The sequence below is a fragment of the Symphalangus syndactylus genome, chromosome 7 (genome assembly GCF_028878055.3).
Source record: "Symphalangus syndactylus isolate Jambi chromosome 7, NHGRI_mSymSyn1-v2.1_pri, whole genome shotgun sequence".
Lineage (NCBI taxonomy): Eukaryota > Metazoa > Chordata > Mammalia > Primates > Hylobatidae > Symphalangus > Symphalangus syndactylus.
The window spans coordinates 142,639,611-142,665,785 of NC_072429.2; the positions used below are offsets into that span (position 1 = coordinate 142,639,611).

The 26,175-nt window shown below is 60.7% G+C and overlaps 2 protein-coding genes across 19 annotated transcripts; both read right to left on the minus strand.

The window, feature by feature from the left end:
- Positions 1-780: 780 nt before the first annotated feature.
- On the minus strand, positions 781-18,689 carry PUF60 (poly(U) binding splicing factor 60). Of its 15 annotated transcripts, XM_063643705.1 has the most exons (14): positions 13,312-13,411; positions 12,346-12,391; positions 11,715-12,030; positions 8,617-8,703; positions 6,235-6,330; positions 6,014-6,103; positions 5,065-5,115; positions 2,786-2,947; positions 2,606-2,698; positions 2,275-2,488; positions 2,006-2,196; positions 1,743-1,878; positions 1,323-1,558; positions 781-1,223 (listed from the first exon to the last, which is right to left on the minus strand). In XM_063643705.1, the coding sequence occupies exons 3-14, from the start codon at positions 11,847-11,849 to the stop codon at positions 924-926; spliced, it is 1,791 nt and encodes a 596-aa protein (XP_063499775.1). In that variant the 5' UTR covers positions 11,850-12,030; positions 12,346-12,391; positions 13,312-13,411; the 3' UTR covers positions 781-923. The 15 variants fall into 15 exon arrangements, with proteins under 15 accessions (XP_063499775.1, XP_063499774.1, XP_063499773.1 ...); XM_063643704.1 differs by lacking the exon at positions 12,346-12,391 and having other exon boundaries at positions 13,312-13,397; XM_063643703.1 differs by lacking the exon at positions 12,346-12,391 and having other exon boundaries at positions 11,715-11,866; positions 13,312-13,364.
- Positions 17,100-24,531, minus strand: NRBP2 (nuclear receptor binding protein 2). Of its 4 annotated transcripts, XM_055287579.2 has the most exons (18): positions 24,029-24,530; positions 23,435-23,557; positions 23,256-23,357; positions 23,064-23,153; positions 22,841-22,881; positions 22,646-22,740; positions 22,504-22,527; positions 22,348-22,431; positions 22,214-22,269; positions 22,011-22,106; positions 20,956-21,088; positions 20,740-20,842; positions 20,581-20,631; positions 20,371-20,506; positions 19,482-19,535; positions 19,322-19,385; positions 19,174-19,229; positions 17,100-19,084 (listed from the first exon to the last, which is right to left on the minus strand). In XM_055287579.2, exons 1-18 carry the CDS (start codon positions 24,149-24,151, stop codon positions 19,016-19,018), a joined length of 1,500 nt encoding a protein of 499 aa, XP_055143554.1. In that variant the 5' UTR covers positions 24,152-24,530; the 3' UTR covers positions 17,100-19,015. The 4 variants fall into 4 exon arrangements, 3 of the variants coding, with proteins under 3 accessions (XP_055143554.1, XP_055143553.1, XP_055143552.1); XM_055287578.2 differs by having other exon boundaries at positions 19,174-19,385; positions 24,029-24,531; XM_055287577.2 differs by lacking the exon at positions 19,174-19,229.
- Positions 24,532-26,175: the final 1,644 nt, after the last annotated feature.

A 26,175-nucleotide genomic window follows, 5' to 3' on the forward strand; every position in this document is an offset into this window, starting at 1 on the left:
CGGGGAGAGCAGCGGCGGCGGCGGCCCCGCATCCCGCTTGGTCCCGCTCAGCTCGTCCCGCCCGCTCGTCCACCCGCTGTGCCGCACCGGAACCGCCGCTGCCCGCCGGACTGCCCCGCCGACACCCACCCGGCCGCCGCGCAGCTCGTCGGGAAGCCGAGTCCGGCCCTCGCCGCTCAGCACGCCCGGACTGCGGCCCCCAGAAGGCCCCGCGCGCCGCCGCCTCTGAGGACCCGTAGCGGCACCGCGCAAAGCCTGCCGGGAAGCCGGGCCCGCCCCGCGCGCGGGATAGTGGGAGCTACAGTCCACGAGAGGCGGCGCCCTCCGCCCTCTGGTCTTCAGCCCGGCCCCGGCCCCGCGGCACTTGGCCACGAATGTCGATACACGTCCTCCTCCCGGGAAACGACCACGCCCACCCGCCCGCTCCCTCGCCTTGGACGCCCGGCTGGCTCTGCAGCACAAAAGCACTGGCAGCGCGCGCTGTCCAGTGGGTCGCGGTGTCCCGGGGCCCAGCCCTCTCTTAGCATCACCCTGCGGAGACGGCTGCGAGCCCGCGCCCGAAAGCCGGGCGCCCCAGGCAGCCCCGCCCAGCCAGCCGCCGCCACCCGCGGGACGGAGCTCGGGGCACCAACCCCCTGCCCAGGTCTCGCCCACGGCGGGCCCCTCCTGCCAACACGAAGCAGGTCCAGAGACCCCTCTCAACCCCTGCTTCCTCACCCTAGACCCCCTAAGGACACACGCCCAGGATGGGTGACAGGACCGACGGCAGACACACGGACGTTCAGGGCCAGTAGCATCCGCACCTTTATCCGCACTATAGGCTGGGCTGTGCAGAGCGCACCTGGCCCCGGGGACACCACTGTATCACTATAAAACCCAGAGGAAACAAGGAACAAGTGCAAGTCCGGGGAGAGGGGCCACTGTCACGCAGAGAGGTCACTGTTATCAAAACGCTCCTGGTCGTACACTTCAGCCACCACCTTGCGGCCAGCAAACCAGCGGCCATTGAGGGCCTGGATGGCCTTATGAGTCTCGGAGGCTATGGAAAACTCCACAAAGATCTTGACAATGATTTCCGCATCCTCCTCCTCGCCTTGTTTCTCTTGGTAGATGATGACGCGGTTCACGGCCCCGAACTTGCCACACTCCTCTGTCACCTCCCCTTCCAGGTCATCATCGATGTCCTTGGGGTCCACCATGTTGCGCAGAACCATCACTGTAGACTGTGGGGCAGGGCCGAGGGGAAGACAGCTGAGCACTGCGGCCCCGCCCCCTACCTTGCCCCTCCCTGCCTCCCCCGCCCACCCCGCCCCTCTGCCTACCTCCTGCTTGCGGAGCAGCTTCTGCATCACCATGTGGCGGGCGCTGCTGCCCGAGATGCTCATGTGCTCCTGCTCGCTCAGCATCTCTGGCCGCTCTGACTCGGGAAACAGCTCCTCTTCTTCCTTCTCCTTCTTGGGCTCCAGGAGACCCAGCGTCGGAGGGCTGGCGAGGATGGGGTTCACCACTCCCACCGAGGGGATGGTGACCGGGATAGGAGGACGTGCTGGGGTCACACCTGCAGGAAAATCAACCAGGTCCATCAGTCACTCCCTACCACCCCCCTTCCCAGAAAGGCACAGAGCTGGCTTGCCCTGGGCTCAGACGGTTGTGCCCAGACCAACAGGGCCAGGCAGCTGAGGGCAGCGAGCCTAGAGACGCCAGGACAGGAGAGGAGAGGATCTGGTACCACTTAGACTCACCTGTGATGACTCCAGGTGCCTGGGCAGCCATGACAGCCTGGGGCAAAGTGCCCAGGGGCTGGGCCAGGGTCAGTGCTGGGGACACCAGTCCAGGTGTGCCCAGGGTACCCAGCACCGCTGCTCCGGCCACTGCTTCCTGCAACCCAAAAGGTTACCGTGCTCAGTCCCTGGTCTGGCTACTCAAGACCACCTTGGATCAGTCTCCAAGGAATCAGGGGCCGGCCTGCCCACCCTCAAGCTGACACAGCTGTGTGGGCCCTCACCTGAGCTGTGATCTTGGCAGTGGCTGCAGCAGCTGCCACAGCAGCGGCAGGTGGGAGGCCTCCAGGCGTGGCTGGTGTGAGTAGGGGCATGGGCGGTGTGACGGCCTTGCCCACCCGCAAGTACTGCCCACCCAGGTCAAAGAGGTTCATGGAGGACACAGCATCTTGGGACGACTGGGCCTTCTCGTACTCTGTGGGCAGGAGCAGCAGTGAGCAGGGCCGGCCCCAGCCTCAGGTGGCCCCCGTCCCGTTCAGCCGCCCCAGCTCACCAATGAAGCCGTAGCCCTTGTGCTTGCCAGTTGTGGGGTCCCGGGCCAGTGTGCAAGACTTGATCTTGCCAAAGGCCTCAAACACACTCTTGATGTCATCGTCTGAGAGGTCCTGGTGCACAGAGGCCACGTAGATGCGGTTGAAGGCCCGTGCCTCCTCAGCCAGCTGGTCTATGATGGGCTGGGCCTGCCCTATGTTGCTGGGTCTGCCCACCTGGGGAAGAGGCGGCAATATGGAAAGACCGGTCAACCCAGGCCCGGCCACAAAAGGCTTCTGTGGAGGGGCAGCCCTGCACGCCTGCGGGAACAAGGCCTTGGCTCCCTGCCTCACCTTGATGTTCCTGCCCCCCAGCATCACCGAGTTCATCTGCTCCAAGGCCAGCTGTGCAGCTTCGGGGACCTCATACTCCACGAAGGCAAAGCCCTAGACACAGGGACACACCTGTCAGGCTGCGCGAGCCCAGGGGTGGGGGCAAGCCCAAAGTGGCCAGGGTGGACCAAGCCTGCTGACCTTGTGCTTCATGGTGACGGAGTCCCAGGACATGTCGATGCTCTTGATGGGGCCAAAGGGGGCAAAGGCCTGGCGGATGGTGTCCTCCCCCAGCTCGTAGTAGATGGAGCCCACATAGACGCGGCACATGATGGCCAGCGCCCGCTGCCGCTGAGCCGCCATCTGCAGCAGGACAGAGGGGAGAGAACCGCTGGCTCGTCAGGGGCGGCAGGAGGCTGGGCAGCCCACTCCCCTCCTGGCCCACCCACTCAGCTCTGCTGTGGGGAGGGCTCCCCACATGACAGGGAGGTGCGGGCTCCATCCCTGCAGTCAGGGTGTGGGGGTCGCAGGACCCCGCCACCCAAAGAAGGAAGGCCAGGCCCAGCAGCAGGACAGGACGCACCCCAGCCCGCCAAGGTCCCAGGCAGACTGCGGCAGCAAAGCCAACAGATGGTCAGGAGGCAGGGCTGTGCGCCCTCCCACCCAGACCACCCCTCCAGTCTGGGGGCCAGGTATCCCAGGCTGGGCTGGGAGATCCTCCCACTGTCCCAGCCAAGGACCACGACAGAAGAGGGAAGGAGGAGCCAACCAAGCTGGAGGGACCCACTGGTTTGGTGGCCAGAAGAGAGGAGGTCAGAAGACAGGGCAGCCACTGCCCAGAAGAGACCCCAGGGGAGGAGCTGAGGAGCCAGATGGGGGCTCCGTGAAGAGAGAACGAGGAGCAGCTGCTCATGCGAGGCCAACTCAGGTGGGGGCTCATGCTGTGCCTTCCCAGTGCCCTGCAACTCCTCACAAAGGAGCTGCCTGGAGCCCGTGCCCGCAGCCGAGAGAGCGGGCCCAGGTGAGACCACTGGCCTGGCCCCCGGGGGCACCATGAGGTAGCAGAGACCCTACGAGAAGCCCCCAGGCTCCTTAGAGCTGGTGACAGGTCTGGCCGGTCCAGGGCCTTGGCTGTGAGCTTGGCTATTGCGCTGAGGGACCTCCCCACACCCTCAGGGATGGGTTCTCGCCCCTGCCACCTCACAGGAGACGTGCCAGGCACGGGACTTCCAGAGCCACACGCAGACTGTGGGCCAGGGCAGGCAAAGCAGACAGCTGGAGCCAGGCCCTGCCCCTCTCCACAAAACGCCTTGTGGCCAGAGACCAGTTTCCCTCTTTAGACATCAGCTGGCCTAATGCAGGCCTAACCTCCCCATCCTGTGGAGAGGGGCCTGGAAGCATCTCTCCACATTAAGGGACTTCCCAACGTGAGATATCTTCCTTCAAACTAGGCATTCCCTGAAAACAAGACTGTGTTCTCCTCAAACTGGGCCCCCTGACAGACCTCAGGCTCCCCACTCAGAGCAAGGCCCCCCCAAAGGTGGAATCACATCCCCCTCATTCAGCAAGCTCCCCAGACACGAGACCAGGCCTGTCCCTCAGGTCATGGTTCCCCCAAGACAGGGCCGTGTCTCCTTTTCAGTGTGGGGCCCCACCCCCAGGCGGGCCAAGAGCTCTCTCCCTGACCAGACCCCCAGCCCGGGCTCCCATTCAGATGCTTCCCAGAGAGAATGAGGCGTGTGGTGCCCCATGGGAGCCACACACAGGGATGACCCCTCTGAACAGAGGCTCCCAGAGAAGGGGCCACATCTTCCCCTCAGGATCCCCGAGATGGGACCTGGCCTCCTCCTGAGCCTGCCTCTGGGGGGAGGGAGGGGCACCTCCTTCCCAGACTCCTCTGCCAACCACAGCCAAGGCCATAGCCGTGGCCCCTGCCTCCTCCGCCCTGGCTGCGTGGCCTCTGCCCCTTGCTGACAGCCAGGCACAAGGCCCTGCTCGCCCTTCCCTTGCTCGCTTGGGTCCCCCCACCCCCACCCCATCCAACCATCCTCCCTCCAGGGTCTGATGGGGCCATGAGTTAGGACCCCTCTCTCCTCAGGGGCCTGACCCCAACCCAAGAGCCAGGCAGCCTGGAGACTGACGGGGCTGGAGGCCGTGGGCGCACCCCGTGCGTGCAGGCGGCGTGGGCGCAGACGGGCCTGGTGCTGGCAGCTACCCGCCCTGGCCGGCTGCCCTCCGCAGTTACCTGGCCGATTAGTTTTAAGGTGGGCCCTCAGAGCAGATGGAGGCCTCCCCAGGGGCGGTCCCGGGTGGGTGCCCACACCACTGGCCCCACCACGCCTGGCGCTCTGCTGCGCTCGTCCAGAGCTGGCGGGCAGGGCCGGCCAGGGGAGCAAGGTCCCCAGCACGTGGGCTGCACTGCCCCCCTCTAGCCCTGACTAAGGACATGAGCCCCGGAAGAAGTGAGCATTTCTATTGACCGATTGCAAAGGTGAGAGAGGATCTCCAAAGCCCATTGTCACTGCTGCCATCTGAAAGACAGTAAAGACAGAGTTCAGTCTGTTGGAGCCGAGCAGTCTCCCGCTCTCGTCAACACCTCACGCAGACAGCGGCAAGGCCCGGAGTCCCCGCCCTGCCAGGGAGGCCGCCTGCCTTCCCACACTGCCGGCCGCCGGCACCTGCCCAGGGGGGCCGCAGCGCCCCATGTGCCCCGCCCTGCAGCCTTGCAGCTGGGCCGGCCGGCCGGGGCAGAAAGGAAGGGAGGGAGGGAGGGAGGAAGGGAGGGAGGGAGGAGGGCAGTGGAGCACAGTGAACGGCCAGGACATCTCCTGGCAGTGTGAATGTCTGAGGGCTGGGCGGGGGGTGGGGGGCGTGAGGCTCGAGGCCCAGGAACCTGTTGGCCTCACACCGGCCTCTTCCCACAAAGGTATCGCAGCCTCCGGCCACAGGCCTGGAGCAGGGCCCCAGGGGAGGTGCCTCCAGACTGTCCCCTCAGTCCTGGGGCTGAGCCCAGGTGGTCTGGACTCACTGCAGGGGTGAGGGCCTGAGCAGTCTTATCCAGGCCACGGGGGCAGGGAGGCCCACACCCTGCACGCTGCCACCATCGGCTGTGCACAGCTGGGGCAGGGAGCAGGGGAGAGACCAGAGGCCACAGTGTGAAGACCAGGAAGGGGAAAAGGGTAGAGCTATAGCCAAGCAGCCAGGAAAGGGGCTGCGGTGCTTTAGGGGCTCCAGCGAGCAACAGGTGGGAAAGGCTGGGCCACTCGTGCCTCAGAGAGGACCCCGGGGGTCCCGAGCATGAGTCTTTGAGAACCGGAGCACTGTAACAGCTTGCGGGGACGGCCGCAGGCACCGGAGGAGGAAGAGCGTGAAGAGGAGGAGATGGTGGCGGTGGTGGGGAGGGTGGTGGAGGCTCTGGCCGGGGCTCACCTGCAGGTTGGTGAGCTGCTGCTGCTGGTGCGCGATGGTCTGCTTCACCAGCACGCTCTTGATGCTCTGCTCCATGGCGTACTTCTTGGCCTGAGAGAGGCGGCAGTGAGGAGCACTGGGGGCCCAGCCCATGGGAGACAGGCCTGCCCCGCACCCTGCCCCTGCCCCTGCCCCCAGTTGACTGTCCCACACTTGCAGTGCCCTGGGAGGTCCGTGCTCACCTTCTGAAGGGCCTCCTGCTGCTCGGGCGTCAGAGGAGGCAGCCCCAGCTTGGCGGCTGTGCTCTGCCCGTTCTCCATCTTGATGGAGTCTGTGCCCTGGTAGGGGAGCAGGGGAATCCGTCAGCAGCAAGTTCAAGTTCTCCTTCACGCGGCCCCAGGAGTGCCACCCCACCTGTCTCCCAAACACTGCACATGGGCTCTGGCCCAGCCCCTTCCCAGAGAGACAGGACCCTAGCACAGACTGTCCCCTGCCTGGCCTGAGGCCAGCCCTTCTGACATTGCTGTCCCCAGCCCAGGCCACTGTCTCCCCCGGGACCCATGGGGTAGAACACAGAATGAGGCAGGCAGGTGCCCTGGAGGCCCTGGGCCAACCCGAGCAATTGTGGGGCCCAGGCCACAGTGGCCTCCTCGGGAACCACCAAGATAAACAGCTGGAGGCAGGAAAGGGGTCCAGCCCCTTGTTGTCAGTCTGACCCCAGAGCTGCTATCACATGCCCTGCAGGAGAGCCAGCCTCAGCTGTCCTCCAAGGCAGGAGAAAAGGGCCACGGCTCCCTGGACGTTCTGGGACTCCTTGCTCCCAGGCTCCTCCTCACAGTCCCTGCCACAGACACAGGCTCAGCTACCCTGGAGTTTCAAGGGGCCCAACCAAGGAGCAAATACAAGGGCCTCTCTCCCAACAGTGCTTCCCCCCCGGTCCCTGCAGGCACTGTGCACACCTCCCAGAGAACACAGGCCTCTCTCGGGCCACACGAGCCCTGCAGAGGGCTCCAGCTCACTTCCACACACTCTTGCATGGGCTGTGCCTGGCCCACTGGGAGAAGCCAGGAGCAGACCCACTGGCACCCTAGCCAGGTGGGCCGGGGACCAAGAGCCCTTGGGCAGTCACAGCCACTGCAGACCCAAGCTGATGCCAACCAGGATTATGTTTACGTCCCTTCTGTCAAAATCCATCCCTAAGCTTTTTGCAGAGGGAAGAACGCAGCTGTGTGAGCAGGGAGGCATGGCCAGCAGGCCCATCAGAGTGTGGGGTGGGCAGACAGCATGCCTGCACCTGTCCTCCAGCTCAGCAAGCACAAAGATCACTGGCCCACCAACCGGGCCCTCCCAGACTTCCAGACACAGCCTTGAGGGACAGCAGAGAAGAGAGAAGGGTCCCCAGCACAGAAGTGATGAGCAAGGACAGAGGGACACAGGAGGCAGGAAGGGACAGGCTGGCCCAAGCCCCCAAAACCCCCTCCTGCCTGCCAAGTGCTGGGATGGTGGCCCAGACTCAAAGGGCAGGAAGCCCTGGAGACCCCTCCCCAGGCAACTAGAGTCCCAACCAGTCCCTGAAGGTCAAAGGCTGGCTGTGGGTGGCACCAGGTGCCCCAGTCCGGCTCACACTAGGCCTGTCCTCACCACCCTCACAGCTGGCCCCAAGCCCATTCCTCCTTAGTGGGAAAGAGGGCCCAAGAGCCAGCGGCTGGGACTTGAGAGCAGGCTGTCACCATGGTAATCAATGCCAACCCCCTCAGCCCCCAGACACTTTTCAATCTCCTCTTTGTCTTGGTAAACAAAAGGCCCTTCTCCCACCAACCAATGGCCGACTGGGGACTGGGCGCCAGCCAAGGGCCAGGAAGCACCAGCCCCCACATCTCCCAGGATCCAGGCTGCATACCATGTCCCAGTCCCACCCCCTGAGTGTGCCTGGGGGACCAAGAGGGCCCAGCCCCAAGAGGCCGCCAGGCCACCTTGCTGAGGCCCCGCTGGAATGCTCTGGAGGCGGGCGCTACCATGGAGAAGCACAAAGAACCCACTACCCAGCCACAGGCCCAGCTCCACCTCCGAGAGGATCTGCTCCCAAGGCTGGGCCATCGAACAGACCAAGACTCACCCGCACCCACTCTGGAGCCTGGGGCCGAGAAAAGATGGGGAGGGCTGAGTCCCAACCAGACCTGTGCTTTGATTTGCGCATTGCTTCATTGTTTTGTTTAAATTAAAACACAGAGGTCTGAAATGAAATCTGTACTTCTGGCTCCTACAGCGCTGCACGTTCTGGAAACCTTGGCCCACCCTTCCTGCAAGACGCTGATGCCTAAGAACCCCTGAGCTCCAGGCCCCGGCGTCCCCGCCCAGCCAGATTTTCAACAGCCCCCGCCTGGTGCTTGGAGCAGGGCAGATGCAGAGGGCAAAGGCCAGCTCAGTGGCTGGGTGGGGAAGGTGCAGGGCTGGCGCAGGGAGAGGGCCGTGGTCCTGAAGGCAGTTGCCTGCCCAGAGGCAGAAAGGGTTCCTGAGGTTCCTCCCGCCCCACCCCCAGCCAGCCCTCTCTGGGCCCAGGGACGCACAGGCGGGCGGGCGGGCAGGCGGGCGGGCCTGAGGGAGAGGATGCTTAAGGTCAGTACCTGTGGAGGTTTCCATTTGTCTCCCGCTGCCACCACTGCCGCCGCCGCCGCCGGCTCGGACCCCCCTCCTTGTTGGCCATTGACCTGCTGCAGGCAGGAAGGAGATGTTGTAATGGACAGGCACACCACCCCACCGCCCAGGCCTGCTCTCCTCCCGAGCTAAGGGCTGAGCTCCTCACAGATAAGCAAGGGAGGCCGGGCAGGGAGGCATTCCTGACACGACCGACCCCTGCAGCCCAAACTGCCCTCTCTTCACACCCATCAGCACGCCCAGGCACCTGGTCAGAAGCAGAGCAGAGCCTGGGCTGGGCCAGGGCTGCCAGCGAGTCCCAGTGGGGACGGGGAGGAGGGTAGAGAGAGCTGTGCTCCTGCCCCAGGCCAAAGAAAGCCATCCTCTCCTGCCGGCAGGCTGGACGGCCAAAGGAACCGGCTGGGTGTCCCCCATGCCCTCCTGAGGCAGCAGCGGTGCCTTCCTGGCAACCTGTACACATCTTGGCCAGCCCACAACTCAGCCCCAGCCCCAGTGCCTTCCACAAGCTCTGGCCAAGCCCAGGTCCCAGTTCTCTCCTGAAGGCACTTTTAAGCAGCATGGTGGGCAGGGGTCTGGATGCGCAGGCCTTCCTTCCCTGGCAACAGAACCATCCAGAGCTGTCTCGCAGGAGGATGGCCAAGAGCTTGGCCCTCTGCACTCGGTAAGACCCACACCTGAGGGGGCACAGGAAGGAGGAGCAGCTCCACAGTGGTCTTGAGGGATGGCGGGGCAAGGACAGCCCACGGGCAGGAGATGGGGAACGTTGTGGGGGTCGGGAGATGGTGGAAGGGCCTTGAGACCTACTCTACCTTCTCAGAGGCTGCACAACGAGAACCAAGGCAGCATGCAGTCACCCCGCTCCCAGCTCAAGGATGAGACCCACAATATCTAAGGACAGAAGAGATCAGTGTGCCCACCCTTGGAGCCATGTGCGCAAAGCCAGAGGCTGGGCTGACCCACCAGAGTGTCCCAGGTCCTCCAGCCTCCAGGGAAGGAGCACCACCACCAGCCCAGCTGCACTGGCGAAGGCCAACCCAGCCTGTGCCTGGAGCTGCTCCCGATGCTGCCGACATGGGTGTGCTCTAGCTGCCCAACTCAGCCCCACGCTGCCTAGACACTGCACCCCGGAGAGAGTGAAAGGAAACAAGGGCCCCTCCCACCGCATGCACAGCCAGAGCAGAGGCTGCCTCTTTTTTTGTTTTTTTTTTTTCTGAGACAGGGTCTGCCTCTGTTGCCCAGACTGGAGTGCGGTGGTGCAACCACGGCTCACTGCAACCTCTGCCTCCTGGGACCACAGGCACGCGCCACCACACCTGGCTAATTTTTGTATTTTTGGTAGAGATGGGGGTCTCCATGTTGCCCAGGCTGGTCTCAAACAATCCACCTATCTCAACCTCCAAAGTGCTGGTACTACAGGCGTGGACCACCGTGCCCAGCCAAGGCTGCCTCTCACTGCCCACAGCAAGAGATCACTTCACAACCAGTCTCCAGATACCCATGAACAGGGTGAAATGAGGGGCACTTTTGTAACTTCCTGCTCCCCCAGATCACTGCACTAACCCACAAGTGAACCACAACAGTGTTGACAGTGGGATGTGGCTCAGAAAAACTTTTTCCTGGGAAAAGCTGGGCCACTGGTGCATTCTACACAGGACACCCCACGCCATTCCTGGCAGATGGGAGTTCCCAGCTGCATGGAGCTTAGAGTTCTGTGCTAACCAGACGCTGGGAGAGCTTGGAGGAAATTGGTGTTTACAGTCACAACTAGTCACGTACTGCCATCTTTAGGCAATGAAAATGGCATCTTTATGGTCAGGATGCCCCTCAGCACCAGGCAGCAGTGCTTGGAAGGATGGGAAGCCCCTCTGAGGGGCGGCACAGCAGAGAGGCTCTGGGGTGCCAACTCTGGGATTGCCTTTCCTCAGCCCAGAGCGAAGAGGAGTATTTCCAACAGAAAACAAGAAGAGCAATGTAGGGGCTGGGCGTGGTGGCTCACACCTGTAACTCCAGCACTTTGGGAGACCGATGTAGCACTTGAGACCAGCCTGGACAACACAGCAAGACGCTGTCTCTATGGAAAAAAAAGTTTTTTTAAAGTAATGTGGCCAGACGCAGTGGCTCACGCCTGTAATCCCAGCACTTTGGGAGGCCAAGGCAGGTGGATTGCTTGAGGTCAGGAGTTGGAGACCAGCCTGGCCAACACGGTGAAACTCCATCTCTACTAAAAATACAAAAATTAGCTGGGCGTGGTGGTGGGCGCCTGTAATCCCAGCTACTTGGGAAGCTGAGGTGCTACCATGAATTGCCTGAACCCAGGAGGCAGAGGTTGCAGTGAGCTGGGATCACCCCACTGCACTCCAGCCTGGGCGATAAAGCAAAACTCCGTCTCACACACACAAAAAAAAAAAAAAGAAAAAAAAGTAATGTGGAGCGAATGACTGAAGCTCCCAAGGTCTCAAGCCTTCAGGCTCCTCAGCTGCGAATGGGGATGGCCTGTCTCCTAGGGCTACTGCGAAGATTCAGTGAAATCCCAACACCCCCCCAATCCCATAACCTGCAGTCCCTGCACATGGAAAGCAGCAAAGCAAGCCACAGGTTCCAGCACTCATCAGTATTGTTAACAACATCCAGTGTCAGATACCCAGGGCAGAGCTGGCTGCAGGACACTGCCTTCTATCTGTCAGTTCCCTTCACACAATGAACACTGCTTACTGTGTGCCCAGGCTCCACACTGAGCGCTGCAGAGGCAGCAGAAATGAGACGAGAAAGACGTCTCTCTCAGTAGCCTGGTGTCAGCTGCCAGCAAAGAATGCCAAAATCAAAGATGACTTCTGTAGTTTACCAGCACTACGAAGAAAGCACAGGATAAGAAAGGAGTAGCTATGAGGTGTGCCAGGCCATGGCAGCCAGGGGCCTCTCTATGAGGTGACATTGCAGGCTGGGGCCTACAGAAGAAAGCAACTGGGACCCCAAGGGTGATGACCCCAAATGAGAGCTGGTCCAGCTGTCAGTGAAGAGAAGAACGGAGCCACGCGCCAAAGTGAAAAGATGCATCCAGAAGACCTACCCTTGCTGCAAAGAGGCAGCCGGCCTCATTCTGCAGCCACCAGGCAGAAGGCATGCCCACGGGAGGGGAGGCCCTTCTGCATCTTCTGGCTTCCTTCCCCACCAGGCCACTGTCAGCCAAGTTCAGCTGCTCCATTCAACCTCCCATGAGAGCTGAAGCAGCATGAGACAGGGGACAGGCTCTCATCACTGTGCCCAACCAGGACGGTGGGGAGCAGATAACCCTTCTAGAAGCCTTTCCATCCCAATGATTAAAAGAGGAATGGGTTAGACTACAGGTTACAGCTCACTCCTGGAGTCTGATGCAAGCCTCAACCCTGACAATAAAAAAACATGTATTAAACCCAACAGAATTTGGATGGCAACAAACACCCCAACGGAGAACCCGTTGATGGGGTCAGTTATGGCCCACATCCAACTCAACAATGACACCACCTATCTGGCACCACGCCACAGCAGACCTGAGCCCCCATTTAACCCTCATGAGCACAGGGCGCTGTTCTGCGGGTGCTTGGGGAGTGATGCATCCACTCTCCTCCTCCACCTTCCCGTGTCCAGTCCTTGTCTCTGAGCCTCCTCCTCCTTCACCATCAACTCTCTGACTGCTGCCAGACTAGGTCGTCAACCCTTACCTCCTTTCTCTCTGGAGTGCCCCTCAAACGTCACTTACTCCTGTGGCTTCAAGAGAAAGGACATGGTAGAAAGAGTGGAGTTAGCCAGCCCTGTGAATCACACACTGGGCTGCCCTCACAAGCTAGGTATCTTGTGCAAATGCCTCTCTCCCCCTAGTAACTGGTTTCTGCCTCAGTGGGACATGGGACTCGCCCACCCGCTGGGGGCCTGGCAGTGGCAGTCTAAAGACACTCCCTGGTCCTGTCAGTCCAGCCTTCAGCCATTTGCCCAAGTCGTCTTCTCAAACAGACCTTATCCCATCCTGCTGGGTGTGGGCTGGGGGGAGGGTGACAAGAAATACAGAGATAAACTGTGGCTGAGAAAGATCCAAAAGGGGATTAGGTCCTATAAGCTAAATGGTGAGGAGGAAAGACCAGACTTCATCGCGCATGTCTTGTGTGCATGGGTGTTCTCCCTCTACGTTAATAACGCCTGCCCTGCCCGGGGAGGTGGGCACTGAGCAGAGCAGGGGGCGACTCACTCCCCTGGATGCCCACGCAGCTCCCTACGGCGCCCAGCAAATGGCACTCTGGGTGGGAACTGGTTTCTGGTCGGGACTAGACCTCCAACTGCCTGTCTGGTTCCCCACTGTGTCCCCAAATCCTCCCTACTAGAGCTTGGGACAATGCGATTTCTCAAAACACGTAGGATGAGAGCGCACGTCCTTCCTTCCCAAGCGGAGACAAGAGAATGGAGATAACCAGATCCCTCCCTGTACAGCACCGGAGAACGAATTCATAGCTGCAGGCGTAGTGAGCCAAGGACACCCCGCGCTCTGAGCTGCAGACCCCTTTCTACAGGTCCCGTCCCCTTCTGATCCCATCAACCCGAAGGCCCACGCATCACCCCCAGGACCCCGCTTCCGTCCTGACCACGGCGCACACCCCCGTCGGCAAAGGGAGGACGACGACCCCCGCTTGCCGGACCTAGCGGACAGGAACGCGACCCCGCCAGGATCGCCCTCAAGGGCCACACGCCGCGCCCAGGCCCCCGCCCCGCCCCGCCGGAAGCTGGGGTCCGCAGGCCGGAAGCCGAGGCCGCGAGCCGGCCGCCGGCGCGCGCCCGCCCCGCCCCCGCCTCACGCGACCCAGGGACACAAGGGAGTCCGCGCGGGACCTGGGAAGACCGCCGCGTTCTTGAGAGGCCCTCCGCGCCCAGGCTGGGCCGACGACCCGGCCCCGCAAGCCGAGGGCCGCCCGCGGTCATGGGGGGCTCACTTACGAGAGCTATGGTCGCCGTCGCCATCTTGCGTCCGTCGCGGCCGCCGCGCGCGCCACCCACTCTTGCTCCTTCTGCTGTCTCGCGCGATCTGGGCGCCAGCGCACGGAACTCTCGCGAGGAAGGAAGTAACGCGCTTCCGGGGCGGGGAGGAATGGTTAACGCCCCCGGGAGGGGCGACGGAAGGGGCGTGCTCTTGGCTGGGCGAGGGGCGTGGCCCGCGCACCTTGGGCGTCTGGGGGCGTGCGCCGTGGGACTCGAGTCGGGCGTATCTCTGCGTGGCCGACGCGGGCGCGCGTGGTACCCTTCGCCGCCCCTCGCCCTTGCGGCCACTGCTACGCTTCTTTTCTCTGCCTTTTTTGGAGAAAACGCCGTCGCGGGCGTCGTCCAGAAGCTCTCCCTCAGGAGGCAGGGGAAAGAGCGGGGCCCTCCTGGGCTGGAGGAGTCTCGGGTGATGAAAGGCCCGCGTTTCAGGCTCACGTCGTGAGATGCGTCGTCCCCGCGTCGCGACATCCCTGGGGTCGGGAGGCCTCGTTCAATTGGCAGCCTTTTCTCCTTCCAGGGAACCGATGACCGTAGGTTGGCAGACATCAGTCGCTAGGCCCGCAGCCCGCAGGCCCCCTTAGTCCCTGAACTGGCTTTCATGGCCCAAGGTGTCTATCAGTATTGCTGGGAAAGCTGCCTGTCCTGGACATTTGCCATCTGCTGCACGCAGTCCCGAGACCCCAACTCGGTCATCCGAAGAAGCCACATCTGTAAGCTCAGGCACCGTCAGCTGCCTGAGACCACAAGGCATCGCGGGCAGGCCTCCTTTCGACCCTGGGAACGTTTAGAATTTAATACAGACACCTCTACTTAAATAGGGCAGAATATTCCCCGCCTGCCTCCTGAAACCCTCTGAAATTATAGGAAAGGGGTTTTATAAAGACAAACCCTGCAAGGTCAAAGAGCTGGGATATTGTAGAGCTGGAGGAAGGCAGACAGCGAGAGCTACTCCAGCCCACCCGGCTATGGAGGCCTGTGTCTGAGGGTCGTGGGTGAAAGCACAGCTACAGAAAGGAAACCGCAGACCTCTGTCCCTACCCACCGGGGCTGGCAGGCACTGCAGTGTCAGAGACGTGAACTCCAGGAGAGGAGCTCTGAGGCCCCGCTCAAGCAAGGCCCTGTCTGAAAGCCTGGGAGTAAGTGAGACTCTGGGTCCTACCCCTGCCTCCACCCCTGGGCTGGGTCTGACCACCGCATGCCATCAGGCTTCTCAGAGAGGAGGGCTCCTCTCTGCAGCAGCTCCTAGCTCAAAAGAAAAGACTGGCAGGGCAGCTAGGGGCAGAGTGTTGCCCAGTAGAATGGCCCAGCCAGATCCCTGGGCTTGAAGCTCACCAGGTCATAAGCCCCAGCCACTAAAAGCATCTCACTCTTAAATGCAACTGGACAGCCCAGGATCACCAGACACCTGAGAAAGAAGAAAAGGGACTCAAAAGGAACAGAGACAATAAAGGAAGCTGAAGAAAAATGAAAACTAAAATGCCATTCTCAGAGATATTACAGTCAATAAAAAGGAACTGGGGGCTATAGAGAAAGAAACCTTGGGATGAGAAAGAGCTCTTAGAAATAAAACGTGAGGGGAAAGTGAGCAATTCAATAGGCTTTTAAGATGAAGTCTTCCAGAATGTATAATGACAGAACCAGATAGCTGGAAAACAGAATAGCAGTAACACAGGTGGGTGCTCTCAGGGCCAGCCTGGCACACAAGGCCTCCACAATGGAGGGGGTGGATGGGAGGTGGGGGGCTGGTCTGCCACCACCACCAGGGGAAGCCACAGGCACCACCCTCTGGGGACAGCTTCCCTTGGCAATAATGTGCACGCAGGATGCATGGTGCCCAGCACTGTTCTTACACACATTGACTCATGAGATCCTCACAACCCAGTGCTATGCAATGGATACAGCTGTTATCCCCATTTTTACTGACGGGCAACATCACAAGGCAGGGAGCAGCAGTAGAATGGCTCCAGAGCCTGTGTTCTTGCCACCACGACTGCATGTCAAAAGAGAAGTCCAGGTCAGGCACAGTGGCTCATGCCGGCCTTCCCAGCACTTCAGGAGGCTGAGGCAGGAGGATCACTTGGGCCCAGGGGTTCAAGACCAGCTTAAGCAATATAGTGAGGCCACGTCTCTACAAAAAATAATTTTAAAAAACCAGGTGGGCATGGTGGCACACGCCTGTACTCCTAGCTACTAGAGAGGCTAAGGTGGGAGGATTGCTGGAGCCCAGAAGGTGGAGGTTGCAGTGCCCTGTGATCACACCACTGCACTCCAGCCTGGGTGACAGAGCCAGACCCTGTCTCAAAAAAACAAAAAACAAAAACTCAAAAAACAGAAGTCCAACATCTAAATAAATTGTCCAGAAAATAAGGAAATGAGAGAAATCAACAAAGAGATAAATCAAGAAAACTTCCTAGAACCAAACAGTCATGTTTTCTGAACAATGGGTGAAAGGGAAGTTGTATGTCAAGACACATCATTGAGAATTGCCAAAGTAATGGGGCAAAGAAAAAGAAGAGATCATAGGTAAAGAGTCAGAATTCAGAAAGGCACAAGAGTTCTTGGAACTAGAAGAAAATGACACAATACCCTCAAAATCCTGGGAATAAATGATTTTCAACCAAGCCAAGCTTTTTGTAACTAGTCACACTGTCAAGCATTTGTGAGGTTAGCATCAAGACAAACAGGTAAAGATTCCGCAACTTGCTATGCGCCCTCTCAGGAAACTTGGAGGATGGTCCTTCTCAAACAGGGCAAATGATAGAAGAGGAAATCATTTCAGGACACTGCTGAGGAGTTAACCCATGCTGTCAGCTGGGCTGTAAGTCCAAGAACAAGCAGCCTGGGCAGGGGGCTTGCATGCTGGGGGCTCCAGGAAAAGAAGACACTGAGCAGTCAGTTATGTGATGCGTCCTAAGCTGTGACAGGATGCTCATGCTTCTTCAGGAAAGTCTAAAGATGAATCAATGACAAACATATAGAAAACTAGGCAAACAAAAAATAGGCAATTATTAACTCCAGGGAAAACAAAAAGTTGTGCAAGAAATGCCATCCTAGAACACCCTGTTCTCTCCTGAGATGTGTGGTAATGAAGCTGTAAAAACACCCATGCAGCTATGATGCCCATAACACTGGAATGATGCTGCCAGGAGATTGGGGCAGGTGACTGCCCTCCTCCCAGAGGATGCTGGCTGGGGACATCTAATGTAGAAAAACTAGTAGGACTAAAAGCATGCTCATGATTTTGAAAAACATGGATTTCAAATGCCTGAAGAAAGTTAAGAGAGTTGAATTTGGAGAGGATCACAGTAGGAGCCTGCATTTATTATTATTGGCCTCAAAAAAAAAAAAACCATTCTACTTTAAAAACAATACACATAAAATTCTGAAAAGATAAAACTTAAAAGGAAAAATTCAACAGAGACATGATTAAGTGCAGCAATGGTAGTATTGATGCTTTTAAGTTCAGTTTAATCAGTAGTACAATGTTATGTATTTGCCACTGAAACCATTTAGGACCATGCATAATCAGACAGTTTAGCATGAGGGTTTCCATCTAGGATATGGAAATTACTTCAGATTGCTAATTTTGAGTTGGAAGGCGTGAGAATTTGAATAATTTTGTAAATAGTATTGGAATATTTAAGATAACTGAGATTCACTATTTTGTACATTTAATTTATTTGATATGCATTAGTAAGTCTTGCTTTGGTTTTTGGCTTTTGGTTGGAGTGCTGTGGTCAGCAGAATGCCACCCTTCCCCAACAAAAGAGGTTCATTCCTTAATCCCTGGAACCAGTGAATGTTAGTTTACATGGCAAAATGTGTCCTGCAGATGTGTTTAATACTAAAAACCTTGAGGAGGGAGATTATCGTGTGTTATCTGGCTGGGCCCAACCTAATCTCATGAGTCCTTAGGGACAACCTTTCCTGTCTGGAGAGAACCAGAGAAATCGTTGGTGATACAGACTGAACCTGCTAGCTTTGAAGATGGAGGAGGGGGCCAAGAGCCAAGGAATGCAGGCAGCCTTTACAAGCTGGAAGTGGCCTTAGTTTACAGTCAGCAAGAAAGTGGGGACTTTGGCCCTGCCACCAAAAGGATGTGGATTCTGCCAGCAGCCTGAAGAAGCAGGAGACAGAGTCTCCCCTAGAACCTCCAGGAAGGAAGGCAGCCTGCCAGCCTTGATTCTAGTCCAGTGAGACCCGTAGTCAGACTTCCAGCCTACAGAATTGCAATAAATTTGTGTTAAACAACTAAGTTTGTGGCAAATTTTACAGCGGCAGTATAAAACTAATACAGTGGTGTGCCTTCCTGGTTGACATTTGAAATGCTTTTAAAAAGGCATGAATGCGCTAAATTTATACATATAGTTTAAAATGCTTAAAGCCATTTCACTAAGTTTGGAATTGGAGGAGAGGCAAGCCAAGAATCAAGAGGCCAGGAAGGCAGGGGTAGAATCCATGAGGGCACAGAAATCTCTAAGACTGAGCCAGGAGTGGAGTGGGAGAGAGGCAGGGAGCCAGGAGCTGACATCCTCAGAGGCCCAGGGAGCAGCTGCCCCAGGGAGGAGGTGTGGGAGGTAACATGGAGGGGGTGTGAGTCTGAGGAGCAGAGAGGATGTGGGGTCCCTGACCCCTCTAGGCCAGGGAATGCATGACAGAAAAAGCCCACTGGAGAGGCTGCAGTGGCCAGAGGAGATCTGCAGAGGGGCTGCAGGTTCTGGTCTTAGGGTGGGTAAAGGGTCAAAGAGGTGGCTCTAGGGCAGAGCTGTGTGGGACCAGGGGCTTTGCTGATGACAGCCTCAACTCCAGACCTCTCTGTGGTCTGTTTCTCCTGCCAGGTCCCTGTTGTGCCCAGTGCCATGCCTGACACCTGCAGGTGTGTCACCACTGGCTTGTTGTGCAGGCTCCTTGTGTGGGTTTATGGTGCCAGCCGGGGATGGCTGCTCTCCCAGACCCCATGGAGCAGTTCCCTGGGCAGAGGTCTGTCCAGGGCTGACCCTCACCCCCAAGCCCCAGAGCTGGGGTTCCCTACAGGGCAGCCTCCTGCATGCTGAGGAGGCAGTGGCCCTGGCCAGGCAGCCTGGGTAGGAACGCAGGGTGGAGAATGGAGGATATGGGAAGGGGTTCTGGGGGCAACCCTGATCCTAAGGACCTGGGAGGCCTAACGGCTTCCCCGCACCCACCCCCCAACCCCTCGGCGCCCGAGGCAGGGTCAGCCCCACTCTCAGGAGGCGGGGGTTCCTTCACTACCGGGGCCTTTGTGCTCTCAGGCACATGGAGGAGAGCAGCCCCGCGGTGCTGGGGTCTCCCCAACATGGCCTGCCCGGGCAGCACCCCGGCATGGTCCCCTGGGGCTGGGGCTCCGGGTCAGGCCTGGGTCCCACGGTACTTGAGGAAGGTGCTCTCCAGGAAGGCAGCCAGCTTCATCCGATCGTCCTGCAGAAGGAGCGAGGCATGGGGGACGGAGGGGCGCGGCCTGCCCCGCGCGCCCCCTCCGCCAGGCCGCGCCGCACCGCCCAGCGCACCTCGTGGAGGAAGCCGTAGTGCACGAGCTCCGAGGCGAGGTCCTGGGCGCTGTCCGCTGCGGCAGCGGCGTAAGGCGAGGCATGAGGCCGCTGCGCCACCCGCCGCCTGGGGTCACCGCCCGCCGCCCAGGTCCCCTGCCCAGCCTACTTGGGAGCAGGTCGTAGGTCAGCTGCCGGTGCAGCCGGTCCTCCAGCACCAGAAGCAGAGTGAGCTGGGGAGGTGGCGGGGTGTGGTCAGCTGGGGGTTTGGGGGTCCACCACGCTCCCGCCTTCCCCATGGCAGCGCCACCCTCCCAGGCCCCACTCACATGCCAGCGTGCCTTGTCCTCGCTTCTCTCCAGGTTGCACTGCATCTGGATGACCTGCAGCGGGGGAAGGCTGGGACTCACAAACCCAGCAGCAAGACCACATGCCGCGGCCCAAAGGGGCCAGGAAAGGACAGCAAAGATTGGAAAGGGGGGAATCCCTAAGAGGAGCCCATCTCACTGCTAGTGGCTTGGGGAGCTAAGGAAGGCCTCGAGAAGAGTCGACATTAGGGGCTGGGTACTGAAGGCTGAATAGGAGCTTTCACCCTGGAGAGACCAACTTGAACAAAGAGGGAACTGTGGGCATGGGGAAAGGGAGGTTGGGCGGGACAGAACCGCACCGAAGTGCACGGTGCCTGTGGGACCGGGCCTCCCAGAGCCAGGGCGTCAGCTGAGGACTCCCAAGATCTCTGCCAGCAGCCAGGAGCAGGCAGTTTGCCTGTTAGGACAATTCTGGCTGCACTGCACCGAGAGAGGCCCTGACCAGGAGGGAGCACTGCAGGAAAAGTCTGGGGAGACACCAGGACATAGATGTCCAGGAATCAGCATGAGGTGGGGGATGGGAGGGGTGGGGGGTGGGGGGAAGATTGCTGGCAGGGTGGAAGAGCCTGGGCGAGTTCTGGAGGAAGGATGCTTGGAGTAGGTTCAGGGCAGGCAGCAGGATGCAGGGGAAGGATCTGAGGGGACAGGGAGCCTCCCGGAAAAGGAGAGTGTCCAGCCTGTCCTATAACCCCCATGACCCCCACAAGAGGGTCAGCCTGGATCTGGTCTCTGGCAGCCAGGAGGAGAGCTGGGCTGTGGGGATGCAGGCCCTGAGAGAAGGAGAGGCACCTCTTATCTGGCTGCTAGAAGGTCTGAGGGATGGCACTGAGCAGCAGGAGAGGGGACTCACCTTTCTGGTCTCAGAGTCAAAGGGCTCTGGCGTCGGGGTCTTGGCCTTTTGGACCTCCTCCGGGGGTGGGGCCAGCACACGGGGCAGCCCCAGGGGCCGAGTGGCTGCAAAGTTCATCAGTGGGTAGATCCCATTCCTGGGGACACACCAGGGTGGCTGGGGGTTCAGGCCTGACAACTGCCTGGCCCCCAACCTTATATCAGTTCTTACCTGACATCCTCCAGGAATTTGTCCAGCTCCATGAAGGAGACTTCCGAGTACCTGGCATGGAGGTGGGAGGCACATGAGGGGCTGGCCAGGGGTGCGGAGAGGGGAGGCGCGGGGAGGGAAGGCTCGGGGAGGGGAGGCTTCTGGGTGCTGACTGCTCACCGCCACTGCAGCGGGGGCCTGCGGGGCCGGGGAAGTTCTGCCAAGACCGCGTGCAGGTCCATGGCCTTGGTCTTCTCCTCCACCACATTCTCAGGCATGAGGTCTGTGGCCACAGGAGCATCAAGGCGGTGTGCTCAGGCCGTCGGTCCTGCAGGGCCCCTTCCATGTCCCAACCTCAGCCTCCCCGGCCACCCCCTGGGCCGGCCTGCTGCTCACACTGGTGCTGAATGAAGCAGTGGGCTGCCAGGAGCTTCAGCGAGTGCACCTCGAAGAGCACGCGGTGGAAGAGGAGGCTGTGGGCAGAGGGTCGGCGGGCAGGGTCCCGGGCCAGGCAGCAAAGGATGAACTCCTGGGGCATGGGGAGGAGAGGCTGGTGGTGTGCAGGGGCTCTCTGCTCTGGCCCCACAGTTCGAGGAGAGGTGGCCCCTGAGTTCCCCATGTCCCTCCTCAGGGACACACAGGACATGCAGGGATGCCCTCAGGGAGGAGTCCCAGCAGCAGCCAGGCCAGGACCTGGTCCTCTGAGCTTGAGGACAGCTGGGTTCTGGGATTGGCTGCACCATGCTCTGCTTCCCTCGACCCCCAAAAAATCGTGGGGAGAAGCCATGATCCTAAAGTCACACCTGCAAGCCCCCTACCCGTGGCCTTTTGATTGGCTCAGCGCAGGCCCAACACTGGAGACTACCTGGATGGGTCCCCACTCTGTCCACATCCATGCCCAGCCCAGCTCCAGCTCCCCACCAGCCCCATCCAGGCACCCCCATCTCCTGAGGCCATGGAGTTAAGTCTAGACTCCGAGCAGAGGGGGCTGTGGATGCAGCTCCCATCCCATACCTCTTTTTGCCTGCTTGGCACCCACCATGTCCCCCCACAAGCTGGACCCTCATCACCTCCTAGAAGCTTAAAGTCAAGGACTTGGAGTGAGGCAGACCCAGGTGCAGATGTTGGCTCCACCACTTACTCCAAAGCCTTGGGCAAAGGACTCATCTCCTCTGAGCCTCAGTTTCTTTATAAAACGGGCATGGTGATGGCAGCCACAGAGGGAGGGTCTCTCTTGCCTTCTTGTCCTTAGAATGTGCTGACCCCTTAGGGTCTTCACGCCTGGAACCAGTATGTGCTCCCATTGAGGTCCTCTTTGGGAGGGGTGCAGCCAGCTGGTATACCCCTCAACTGCACAAACTGTGATGTTCTCCCAGGTCTGCCTGGAGCACCTTGCTAGCCCTAGCTAAGCACGGTAAGCCAGCTGGGGAGGGGCAGGGCAAGCTGCTTACCCGCATGTTGGGGTCACTCAGCGAGTGCCTGGCTCGAGCAATGGCCTCCTCTGTGACCCGGGTGTCCCCGTTGGCCTGGATTTCCAGTACAGCCATCTGGGGCACAGAGCCAGGTCAGGCATGGGGAAGGGACCACACAGGTGAGCCAGGCAGGGCACAGCTAGGAGGAGGGCAGAGCACAAGGTGGAGGGTGGGGGCAGTACCTCCAGCGCACACATCCCAAAGGAGAAGATGTCCACAGCGGTTCCATCAGCCACCTCTGAACAGGAGAGAGCACAGGACAGGTAGGAGAGAAGCGCAGGGCAGGCACAGGGCACCCGGACCCAGCGCCACTCACCGCCATACTCTGGGGGGAAGAAGTGCAGGTTCCGAAGTTCCTCTCGCTCAGCGCGGATGGGGCTTCGGAGATCATCCGGAAGCGCTGTGGAAAGGTGCAGAGGCTGAGCGGGCAGGGACCTCTCCAGGACCCCATCCCCTCAGAGTCCGCACTTACCATTGGAGAAGATTCGGTGCCACACTGCCAAGGGGCGGGAGAAAGAGCAGAGTTAGCTGCTGGGGCATCAGAACTCCTCTGCCCTTGGCTCCAGGCACCTTCCCCTGCCCCGTCCCCCCACCCAGCCCTGCCCCGCCAGCACCGGAGCCGATCTTGATGAGGCCGTTGTGCTGAATGAAGATAGTGTCGCTGGTCAGGTTCCCGTGGATGATCGGGGGGCTGCAGGCGTGCAAGAAGCTGCAGACGTTGGGGAGGGGAGAGTAGGAGGAGCCGGTCAGGAGGCTCTGGAGAGATGGGGGCTCGGCGGCGCCGCGCCCAGGCCAGCCCAGGCCCTCACCTGAGCGCAGACAGGATCTGCGTGCACCAGCGCTTCCAGGCCTGGCGGCGGACGCACGACTCCGTCGGGTGGGCGCAGGAGAGGCGGCTGGGCCTGCGGAGCCCGCCCCGCATCCTCGCCCAGCCCCTGTCCGAGGCCGCCGGGCACCCCCTCACCATCCCAGTCCCCGAGGCTGCCCAAACCCCGTCCTGTCCCCGTGGCTGCCCCAGCCCGCTCCCCATACCCGGGCGTTCATGGCCTTGTGGTTCTTCTTGGTCTTTTTGAGGAATTGCTTGAGGCTGCCTGATGACACGTACTCTGTGATGAAGATGACCTGCAGGGTGCGAGCTCAGGATTTCCACCAACTGCGGGTTCGTCCCCATGCCCGCCCCACCTAGCTGTGTCTCTGCCTGCCCGGGGCCTTGCCCCTGCTCACCCTCGCGCAGGCCTCAGATGTATCCAGCCAGTACTTGTGCAGCTTCACGATGTTGGGGTGGTCCACCAGCACCAGCTGCTCGAACACGGTCTGGATCTTCTCCTGGGGGAGGGAGGGTGGTCGCTGGGTGGTCAGCAGGTGGTCACCCAGGTAGGATGAAGAGGGGGCAGCGGTCTCACCTCGTGCGCCGCGAAGGCTTTCCTGTCTCCGAAGTGGAGCTCGTTCCACACCACCTCTACCCCCTCCTCCGTGTCCATGGCTAGGAAGGTGCTCTGAAGCCCTGGCATGTTCCCCTGGTTTACCTGGGGGTGAATAAAGGGTTATGTGTGCCCTGGTGTGTGTCAGGGTTGTGGGTGAGGATTTGGTCCCTGTCCACACCTTTCCAGTGGGCCCAAGCGTGGGCTGCAGGCCCTGAGCCACTCTGCGGGAAGGTGGGGGCTTGGAGGGTAGCTGCCCCCAGGAGCCAAGGGCTTTTATCCAAGGGCTGGGCTAAGGGGATTTGGAGCAGGTTTCAGGGGGGGATCCCCAGGGAGCTGGCGGCTGAGTCCAGAGGCATGAGGAGGTGGTCCTGGGAGGAGACTGGCCCTCAGGGAATCCCAGGGCGGGCGCCAGGCCAAAGGGGTCCAGGGGTGGCTGATTCGCGGGCCGCGAGGGGCCGCGGAGAGGTTTCCAGGCGCCGCGCTCTCCCAGCGCCCCCACGCCCCGCGCAGCCTCCAGGCCCCTCCGGCTCTGGTAGGGCGGTGTCACCCCGTGCCCCTGACCCCCGCGCCCACCTGCTCCCGCCGCTTTTGCCAGCGACCACACGGGCTCTCCTCCAGGATGTCGCTCTCGTCCTCGCTCTCGTCCTCCCGCTCCCGCTCCCGGGCCCGCCTAGGCGCCGGCTCCGGGGCCGCCATGGTTCGGCCGGCCGAGGCCACCGCCCTCTGCGCGATCCGCCGCCGGCGCAGCCTCTCCCGTCCCGCCCTGGCCCCACGCCCAGCAGCCCAGCCTAGAGCCGCCGCCGCTGCCTAGAGCCCCAGCCCCGGCTCTGGGAACTGGGAGGCGCGGGCGCGCGGCGGACGGGCGGGGGCCAGGGGTGGAGCCCGCGCGCACCGCCCGAGCTGCCTGTGCCTGCCGGAGCCAGAGCAGAGATGCCCCGCGAGCTGCGGAGCCCGGGCCGCGCCCAGGCCCCGCCCCGGAGGCCCCGCCCCAGGCCTTGTTTCCTCCTCGTCCCCCAGGCCTCCTCCGCGAAGCCCCTCCCCAGGCCCTGTCCCCTCGTCGCCCCCAAGCCTCCTCCGCGAAGCCCCGCCCCAGGACCCGCCCCACCCCCGAGAATCCCCGCCCCGTTTTAGTCCCCGCCCCCGACCTTTCCCAAGGTCCTCCGCGAAGCCCCGCCCCAGGCCACGCGTCACCTCCTCGATGCCCCGCCCCGTATGAGGCCCCGCCCCGCGCAGAGGAACCGCCCCCAAATTCCCGCCCCCTCGGAGGCCCCGCCCTGCGGACACCAGGAGCCCGGAGCAGCTCACTTCTCTCGCGGTTGCTCCCCTAGGATCTGGGGGAAGGCCCAGGGCATCTGGGGGCCCCCAAGCCCACGGCACCCTCCAGCTGCAGAAGTCCCCGCGGGATCCAAAGCGGGGCCCGCTCTCCTGGCCACGCACTCATTCCCCGGCCGACCCCCAAGGGACAGGTGGAAGGGACACCGAGGGCGGGGGAAAGACCCACCAGCAGGCTGACTTTGGTGGCCACAAATCTCTCCCTGGCCCGCCCGCCGGTGCCTCCTCCCGTCCACAAGCCCATCTTCTCACCTTCCAGGATGGCGATTTTCTCTTTTCTCCCCAAACGCGCCTCTCCTTTCCGCGGTTGGCTCCCCTGGGACAGTGGAACCACGAGGGGGGAGCCCACCCGGCTCACACGGCCTCTCCCTCCGGAGGCCGCTCTGAGCACACCCTCCAGCCACGCCGACCACCGGGGCTGTCCCCGATTCTCACCTAAAACCCCCTTCAGCCCACAGCCCCCACAGCCTTCCCGTGGTCTCCTCCCTCCTCACGGCGGGTCCTCATCCTTCACCTTCTCTCTGGAGCCCAAACTGGAACTCCGCTCTTCCCCTCCGCGCGGCTTGGTGTGCTGGCCCTTTGGGACGCCTCTTTCTTTGGCAGAGCTGCATCTGGCCCTGCTGCGTCCCCTGTGGTCCCTCTTTCCTGACCAGCCTTGGTCACCAGGCCCCCTGTGTGTGGTTTCCACCAACGCCAGGTGATCCTGCTGAGGCCCTCTGCAGTAAAGGTTTGGGGTGTTCAAATCCCCCACCCTGAAACTGGCCCTGACCAGCTCCTGGGAGACACCCTCTAAGCCCATGGAATGTTCTGCCTGATTTGAATGTCTGTGTTTACCTGGGCCACACCAGAGTCTATGCTAAGCTTGTCCAACCCGCAGCCCAGAGGGTGCATTTGGCCCAGGACAGCTTTGAATATGACCCAACACAAATTCATAAACTTTCTTGTTGAGATTTTTTTTTAAAGCTCATCAGCTGTTGTTAGTGTTAAGTGTATTTTATTTAAGTGTATTGCCCAGGACAATTCTTCCAGTGTGTGCCAGGAAAGTCCAAAGATTGGACACCCCTGGTCTGTGCTAACAACATGGTCTACAGGGGGACCTTGGGCCATGTGGTATCAGCCTGACCTCTGCAGGGGCTGGAGGCCAAAGTCAGCCACTTGGGAGGTCAGCCATGCCTGTGTGACCAACCCAATAAAAACCCTGGACACTGAGGTGTGGAGGGCTTCCCTGGCTGGTGGCATGGTGTGCTCGTTGTCACACCTCAGTGCTGGGAGGGTGAGCACTGTCCGCATGCCTGCAGTGGGTGGGGACACCTGCAGACCCATGCTGGTCTGTCCTGGGTTCTGTTCTGTGAGTCTTTGCCACTGCTGATTTTAACGCATCCGTTGCT

Excerpts from the sequence above, each read along its gene's own strand:
- NRBP2 (XM_055287577.2), bottom strand. The coding sequence starts at position 24,151 with ATGGCGGCCCCGGAGCCGGCGCCTAGGCGGGCCCGGGAGCGGGAGCGG. Across the intron at positions 22,882-23,063 it reads ACAAGGCCATGAACGCCCGG|GCCTGGAAGCGCTGGTGCAC; the intron begins GTATGGGGAGCG and ends GTCCGCCGCCAG. Across the intron at positions 21,089-22,010 it reads TGAGTGACCCCAACATGCGG|GAGTTCATCCTTTGCTGCCT; the intron begins GTAAGCAGCTTG and ends CCCATGCCCCAG.
- PUF60 (XM_055287567.2), bottom strand. The coding sequence starts at position 14,194 with ATGTCTGCCAACCTACGGTCATCGGTTCCCTGGAAGGAGAAAAGGCTG. Across the intron at positions 2,699-2,785 it reads CCGTCACCATGAAGCACAAG|GGCTTTGCCTTCGTGGAGTA; the intron begins GTCAGCAGGCTT and ends CCCTGTGTCTAG. Across the intron at positions 1,879-2,005 it reads CTGCCAAGATCACAGCTCAG|GAAGCAGTGGCCGGAGCAGC; the intron begins GTGAGGGCCCAC and ends TTTGGGTTGCAG.